Source organism: Helobdella robusta (assembly GCF_000326865.2).
Source record: "Helobdella robusta unplaced genomic scaffold HELROscaffold_13, whole genome shotgun sequence".
NCBI lineage: Eukaryota > Metazoa > Annelida > Clitellata > Rhynchobdellida > Glossiphoniidae > Helobdella > Helobdella robusta.
Genome location: NW_008703718.1, coordinates 568,185 through 576,824, shown reverse-complemented (window position 1 = coordinate 576,824; position 8,640 = coordinate 568,185). Strand labels below are relative to the sequence as shown.

At 30.0% G+C, this 8,640-nt stretch overlaps 1 protein-coding gene across 1 annotated transcript; it reads left to right on the top strand.

Annotated features, from left to right (window-relative positions):
* Positions 1-1,588: 1,588 nt before the first annotated feature.
* Positions 1,589-6,836, top strand: HELRODRAFT_109564 (hypothetical protein). The gene is made up of 9 exons (XM_009014092.1): positions 1,589-1,686; positions 3,906-4,085; positions 4,292-4,437; positions 4,796-4,895; positions 5,026-5,096; positions 5,391-5,523; positions 5,883-5,995; positions 6,086-6,231; positions 6,637-6,836. Exons 1-9 carry the CDS (start codon positions 1,674-1,676, stop codon positions 6,653-6,655), a joined length of 921 nt encoding a protein of 306 aa, XP_009012340.1. The 5' UTR covers positions 1,589-1,673; the 3' UTR covers positions 6,656-6,836.
* The last annotated feature ends 1,804 nt before the right edge of the window (positions 6,837-8,640 follow it).

Below are 8,640 nucleotides of genomic sequence, written 5' to 3'. Positions count from 1 at the left end.
AAAAACTTTAGTGAGAAAAATCGAAAAAACGAACTACAAACATATTATCGCCAAACATTCGGTAGAATTTATATATATATATATATATATATATATATATATATATATTGAACATATGTAGAATATATGTAGAATATATGCAATAAAAGTAGATGTCAGTTGGCACACTCATATACTTATAATACTGCGTCAACTCTCATATAATAGAAAAAGTAGTTTATAATAATTTTTCATCTTATTTAAATTCTAACTCCTTGCTACCTTTATCTCAATATGGTTTCAGACCTGCTCTCAGTACTGAAACTTCTTTACACAAAATACATAATGATATCTTTCTCTCTAGTGACAATAGTAATCTTACTCTTCTTCTTGCTCTTGACTTTTCCTTTACTTTTGATACTGCTGATCATACTATTCTTTTGAAACTGCTAGATCATTTTTTAATATTACTAATTCTTGTCGATCTCGGTTTTCTTCTTATTTCTTTAATCGTTTTTCTTCTATTGTTCTCAATAATTCTATTTTAACTCCTCTACTCTTACTTTCTGGGTACCTCAGGTTTCTATCTTTGGCCCTCTTTTATATTTATACTCTATACCTCTAAACTACCTCGTATTATTAATAACTTTTCTTCAATACTCAACTATATGCTGATGATTCTACAATCTATATATTAATACTTCTTTTCCTCCAACTAATCTCATTAGTGATCTTCATAATCTATCTCTATGTCTTTCTTCAATTATCGCTTGGTCTGACTCTGTGTCTTAAACTCAATCCTTCTAAATTTGAATTAATTAGTTTTAATAAATCTAAACGCTCTATTACTATTCCTCGTATTATCTGATTCTAAAACTCTTGATGTTTCTCATAAGTTTCGTAGTATCTTTATTTTAGTATGTCTCTTTTTCTCAGATTAACAGTGTTGCAAGAAGTTTTTAATTTCATCTACGTAGAATAAAAACACTTTTGAATTTTCTTCATGATTCTACTCTTCTTCTTGTTACTTCGTTAGTCTTATCTAGGATTGATTATTTCAACTCGCTCTACTATGGTCTTCCTGATTTTATACTCTATCCTTTAAGTAAAGCTTTTAACTCTGCAGCTCGTCTAGTTGCTCGTGCCCCTTTCTTTTCTCATATATCTCCATATCTTGTTCATTTGCACTGTCTACCTATAAAATATAGAATAATTTTTAAAATTTGCACATTTATGTATAAGTCTCAATCTAGATTATTTCATAAATTATTTACGATCGTCTTTTTGTTCTCGCTTTTTCTTAACTCGCGTTAAAAACCCTTTTGCTAAATATGCATTTGCTTTTTCTGGCCTTTTTCTCTGGAACTCTTTACCTACTTCTCTGACTATTTCTTCATCACTTACGAAGTTCAGAGCAAATCTCAAAACCCATCTGTTTGCAATATTCATTGAGAAGCGCTGTTAAACATCGCGGAAATAGCGCTTTACAAGCTAATTGATTGATTGATTGGTTGATTGATAAAATGTTAAGCGCTTCATAGAATTTTCAAGTTTTTGGGCTATGCTTATTTGCTTCTTTGTTATGATATTTATATTCTTTATAATTGTGTTTGGACTTAACAGCACGTGTTGGTAACTTTATATCGTCCGAGTTGTTTCATTTTTATTTTTGATCAGTCGATTTCAACAAAGGAATGGGCAGACCTGGTTTGTTTTTTATTTTAATTTTAATGTATGTTTTAAAATATGCTCATTTTGCGTAGCATTTTTGTGTTTGTATTTTTTTACAAAATACTTTTTAATTTGCCTCACACCTGCCTCATTCTGCTTAAAAAGCTAAGCTAATCCTAATCCCTAATCCTAACGAATGGCTAATAATGGTTAATGAAAAATACCTAAATGTCAGACCCTTATAATTTTTGTTAGTAAAGTTATTCAAGGATTTCACAGCTGAGAATTTCAAATGTTAACTCAACTCACAAACTAATTTAGTTAGAGATCTAGGGCTTATGAGATTTTCAGGGTTTATTGATGGCCTACAGACGTTTGATCACTAAGTAAGACGTTTGATCACTAAATAAGACGTTTGGTTCCTATTTTGATAAAACGTGAGATCGGTACTCCTATGGTATCGTCCATGTTTGCAAACTATCGCAATGTACTTTTAATAAATTGACTCCGCCCGTGTTGAATTGTCTAGCGCTTGATTATTTATTTATATCAAATTGAAAATAATTTAGATCTTATTATAATAATAATTTAGATCATTAGTTGTCAAATATCAATGGCTTTTTTTTTTTTAACAAAATTTTTAATCATTTCACAAATGATTGAAAATTTTAACCACTCCATATTTGTGAAATGATTGAAAATTTTGTTAAAAATGGAGGCCCTAACCCTAACCCTGTTAACCACTCCATAAGCCATTGATTGTTATCAAAACAGAAATTTACTCATATTTTAATTTTTTTTTATTTAATGTTCACTATTTCAACTATTTGACAAGTAATGATTTAAAAAACTTACCTATTTATTAATTATTTTCAATTAAACACGGGCAGAGTTAATTTATTAAAAGTACATTGCGATAGTTTGTAAACATGAACGATACCATAGGAGTACCGATCTCACGTTTAACCACGGTTGGCTCTTAATTTATTAGGATGATCGGTCCTACAAGATGGTTGGTTCTATGTTTAATCTTTAATGTTTAATCTTTAATGTTTAATCGGACAATTACACAAAATAAGACTTTAATTTGAACAAAATGGTTTTGATGTTTTATGAAAATATATATTGTGTGAACATCTGCATGAATGGCTTGTACATAACCTATAAACAAACAATTTGATCATTGCTTTGGTAACATTTTAATGGATAATTTTAATTATTATTGAATACTAACACTAAATGTATACTACCCATAAACCAGTTTTCTGCTCTTTTTAGAAGCGATAGCTAGTTGTTTAACACAAAAACTAAATGCTGGCTATTTTCATCTTTTAAATCAGCTTTTAAAAATTTACTTGTATTACTATGACATTAGTTTCAACCTTCAAAGTTGTCAAGTGCTTTGGCCGTGTCTTTTCTCGGCATCTACTTGCATTATGTTCGAGGTGTTGTGGATTCACAAGGTCAATTGGCTTACTAATTTCAGCATTTTCCACCTTTTGTCATTGACATTATGGTGAAATAAAATCCATCACTGATCACCTCTTTTTGTTACCCTTTTAACATTTTTACAAGTTGTCTCTTGTATTGGTGGAATCCAGAGGCAACATAAAATCCATGTCTTGTTTTTTAATGGTCCAGATTAACATGGTTTGCCAGGTTTTGAGGAAGCTCGAGAATTTCAGTGATTAGAAGTGGCTGAAATGTTATAATGGAAACAGTCCAGTTTATAATATTGTAACAAATACTTTATAATTATATATAATATTTTTTTGTTATAATTATATATATAAAACTAGACGCACACTTTTTTAATGTGTCTTTCCTTTCCAAACAAATGTGCTTAACTTTAAATAATATGGCACTTTAATAATTAATGAATGGTTTTTATAACTTGCAATTTCTTCTTAACAATCAGAAGTTATAAAATGCTAAATTAATTTAATAATTATAATAACATTTATTATGTAAAATAATTATAATATAAAATAATTATATAAAATTATAATAAAAATTAATTTAACAAATTAAAAACTGCGAATTCTTTTCAAAGCTGGCTTTTCAACCCATATTATCAACCATTCTTTTACGACAACATTTTTGTTATAACCTTAAAAACTGACATGCCATAGATGTTAAAAAGCCCATGATGATGGTTACAATTTTCCATAGAATAAAATTGCATTTACAATTAAGATAATTAATGAATGAGGTACAAAAGTATAAACTAATTACTAAATTTTCTAAATTAACAGAATTTTCACCGAGAGGAGGAGGTGGCAGAGGAGGTCGAGGAGGTGGCAGGGGAGGAGGAGGTGGTGGCAGGGGGGGCTACTCATCAGGTAGAGGAGGTGGCACTCCTGGAAGAGGTGGATTCACTCCCCGAGGTGGCAGGGGTGGAGGCGGCGTCCGAGGTGGCAGGGGTGGAGGAAGAGGTTTGTTGATTTTTCAATTCTTCTTTAATAGATCCATCATTAGTGCAGCATACTTTGTCAATAGTTTGATTTTGGAAAAATTTTGGCATTTGTTGTTTGTTGTGGAAAGAAGTTTAAAACATTACCTCAGTGAAATTTAGTTATTTGTTTATTGAATAATGTTTAATAGTAAATTAAATTATTTGTTTCATTTTGTAACTTTTTAGGTGGAATGAGGGGAGGCAAGAAGGTTGTCATTGAGCCTCACAGGCACCAAGGGGTGTTCATTGCTCGAGGCAAAGAAGATGCTCTTGTTACAAAAAATATGGTTTGTGGCGAGAGTGTTTATGGTGAAAAGAGAATTACAGTTGATGTAAGTTCTTTTGAAGTTTGTTCAGTATTTTGTAATTATACTTCTGTTTTTACATTTACTTCATTACAATTACTTTTTGCTTCTTACTTGGGCCTTCTGCTTTTTTAGTGGTTTACATGATGTTTATTTTTGAGTTGAGTTAAAATTGTCTTTCCCACTCCATTTAAAATTCAGTTTTCTAATTTCCAGATTTGGAATTCAATTCTTCATTTACTCACTTGAATTTTTTCAAATTTGTCATAGATATTTTTAATATCACATTTTGAATTGGTTCAAATTTATTATTTTCTAAAATATTCCAAATCATTTATAAGTTAAGAATTCTGAATTTAGTCATTTGTACATTGAATGTTTTCAGGAGAACGAGAGTAAAATAGAGTACAGGGTATGGAATCCATTTAGAAGCAAGCTGGGTGCAGCAATTCTTGGTGGAGTCGACAACATAAACATTAAGCCAGGTTTGTTATAAATAGCACAAATGTTTAAGATGCACGTTTTCCTCAAATGACATTATGTTAAATAGCATTACTACAATTAAATCACATTGCTTTATATGATGTAATAATGTTACATAACATCACCAAACAGGTAGCAAAGTGTTGTATCTGGGTGCTGCCTCTGGTACATCAGTCAGCCATGTTTCTGATATAATTGGACCTGTTAGCTTTTTTTTCAACATTCCTGCTATATTGTAATTCTTGTTAATCATTATTCTTGCTGTCTTACATTCAATCTCTTTATTTTATTTATTTCTTTCCTCAATCCATGATCTGATATTGTCAGAATACTTTCTACCAATAGATCTTCGGCAACTTCACTTCAAAATTTAAACCTTTGATACATTTGGAATTATTATTTTTGATACCATCTTTCAATCTTTCCACATTCAATGTGGATAAAGTCATCTCGTCTCGTCATAATGTTTAAAAACATTTTCAAATTAAATGCTGCAGGATGGTCTGGTGTTTGCTGTGGAGTTCAGCCATCGAAGTGGTCGCGATTTGATCAACATGGCCAAGAAACGAACAAACGTCATTCCCATCATTGAAGACGCCAGACATCCACACAAATACAGGATGCTTGTTGGTAAGTTGAAACAGTCTCCTCTCTATTTCTGTTGATAACTTTATAAATCGTTTTATGTAATTGTAAAAACTTGTTTGGCTTAATTTATTTAATTGATCCCAGATTTCATTATTGACTTCACTATTTAAATATGACATTCACTTTGTTTTTTATTGTACAGTGAAACTATTTTTCTGCTATTTCATCTGCGTTTGCTACCTTAACTAATTTTCATACCTTGTAAAGTTGTTTACAGAGTTTTTTTATATTGTTGTAAATGATGATAGAGTTTTTTTTTATAAGCACCGGTGTTGGTCACGAATTTAAATTGTTCATATTAACTTTACAAAATTATAAAATTTTCCATATTCTATCATTAGGTATGGTAGACACCATATTTGCTGACGTGGCTCAGCCAGATCAAGCCCGAATTGTTGCTATTAACGCGCACAGTTTCCTGAAAAATGGTGGACATGCAGTTATCTCAATCAAGGTATTTCTCATTAAAATCTAATTTCAATGTTTCCACATCTGAAAATAAAAACTTAATAAACTGTACGGCTTTTGTTAAAATTTCAACCAGGCTAACTGCATAGATTCCACGGCTCCAGCGGCAACAGTTTTTGCCAGCGAGATTGATAAACTGGAGCAGGAAAAGTTTAAAAGAAGGGAGATGCTGACGTTGGAGCCGTACGAGAGGGACCATGCTGTCGTCATTGCTCAGTACAGGTTCGTTGACTCAATAGATTATTGTTCTTGTCTGCTGGTTTTTGAATCCTTTCATATCACACTTTTTATTTATATTTTGAGAAATATTTAAACATTATATTAATTGAAACAGGGAGTTGTAAAATTTATTATTGCCAAACAGTTTTCAACAGTTAAATATATTTGTCATTTAAAAATATCTGGATAAAGAGCTAAGAAAATATCATTTCATTTCTTTAACAAACAAAAAAATAAACAAAAACAGACAAACAAATTAATGAGGCTCAAGAAAATAAGTACAAAAATTATTTATCATGTATATTTTGAGAATTTCTGTTTCAATGATATCAATGTTTATAGAATTGATTTTTTTAATCTTCAGAATGTTATTGTGTATGTAAAAATTTATTTTGTTTTATTTTGCAGGCCTCCTCCAAAGAAGTAGATGCGTTTAAAGAAATAAATTACATTTTTTTGTAATATGTATTATATATAATTAGTTAAATCTTTACATTTTACCATTAAAAAAACTATTTCTATAAACCATCTGATGCGTACAACGTTTGAATGTATAAATAAATTATTTAAAAACTAGATTTTTGACCATGATAAAAATCTTGACTATATCTTTAATGTAATCTTGTTTTCTTTTCTGCCCAAATTCCACGGTTTTTGCAAAGTGAAGATATTAACGTTAAAGAATACGATGCATGAAAGACCTGGGTGTAACGTAGAAGTATTGCTAATGCCTCCGGGTTAACGTTAATTTATACTATTCGTTCTAAACATTTCCGTGGCTATTGGTCACAGTGGTTGAAGAACGGAGAAAACGTCCGTTGTAGATCGATTCAAAGTGATCTTTATAATCGTCAAATGAAAAGTACGTAAAATAAATATCATTTTTGTTAAAAAGTCGCTTCTCTGTTTCAATTGAGGCAACTTTTATTTTTGTCCGCGGTTACTCTGTCGTATTCTCAAACTTGACTCGGTAAGAACAGAAATGACGTTACACGTGCGTTGTAATTTTAGTGCTTGGTTATCCTAACTGTTTAGGTTCGAATAATCATCTAAAGCTACAAAATAAAATAATGACACAACAATCTTTCAGCATCGATTCAAGTGCTAAGTGAAATTAATTGTAAAAATTAAGTGATATATTAATTGAACCTAAACGCCCCGGTTTACGACCGTCTTCTCGCTTTTTCTTAACTCGTGTTAAACACTCTTTTGCCAAATCTGCTTTTGCTTTTCCTGGTCCTTTTCTCAGGAACTCTCTACCTACTTCTCTGACTACTTCTCCATCACTGCGCGAAGTTCAGAACGGATCTCAAGACCCATCTGTTTTCAAAATTCATTGAGGAGCGCTGTTGAACATCGCGGAAATAGCGCTTTATAGCTAATTGATTGATTGATTCATTGATTGAAGTGCTACATTTAGATTCATTTATGTAATCCAATGGTAATCTTCTATAGCCCACAGAAATTAGCCATAGCTTTTGAAAATTGAGCTATAATACTTGACCAAAAAGCGTTTTATAGATATTATGGTTATCTTAAAATTTTTTGCACTAATTATAATGGATGCATAATGTCAATGTTGTTTTAATTTTTAATAAAGAGTAAAATTTATAATAGAAAGAATGCGTTAAATGGGTTTTTCAAATTTTCTTCCACTCATTCATAGTTTTTAGGTTTTTACTTTTTATTTACGTTTGCTTTTAAAATATTCATCGCACAAAGGCAACTGACGTAAGTGTAAATTGAGATTCTTCTAAGCAAGATTTTCATTTTATTTTTATATAAAAAAGAAGATCAGTAACATATTATCAGTTTTATAACTTTCTTTTTTGATTATGGATGAAAAAGAAATTGATGAAGTTAGTTGATTAATGTTTGTGTTAGTTATTAAATTAAAATCAATTTCTTGTTCTATGACTACTTTATTTTTATTTATTACAATTTACATTTACACTGCACTCTACATTATTATAGCTTCTTACAATGTAGTAGTATAAGTTGAGCTAGATTCTGTAATGTGTGTAAGAAACTATAGAAACTACCTCTACTTTTTACAAGTACTCTTTACAATTACTACAGAATAATATCATATAATTATAATATAATATTATGATATTAATAATGTATGATTGTATGTCATACTTTTTATGATTATATGATGTCATTATGATTGTATATATATACAATACACACAATTTTTAAAATATGTATGATGTATGCATACCGCTGTGAAGTCATCCACTACACACACATTCAGTTTTAGCACCTTAGGATTATAAATGAAAATTCAATTATTACATGTGAGGATGTTTATTAGAATATTAAAAATCTGATTTAAATGATATTATTAATTTAATTAAATTTATCAAAATATCTTGTTATGAAATTATGTTAAACTTTTATTTTTAGAAC

Bases quoted from the DNA above. Each gene is read 5' to 3' on its own strand.
- HELRODRAFT_109564 (XM_009014092.1), top strand. The intron at 4,896-5,025 runs GTTTGTTATAAA...ATCACCAAACAG, and splicing joins CAACATAAACATTAAGCCAG to GTAGCAAAGTGTTGTATCTG. The intron at 5,524-5,882 runs GTAAGTTGAAAC...TTCTATCATTAG, and splicing joins CAAATACAGGATGCTTGTTG to GTATGGTAGACACCATATTT.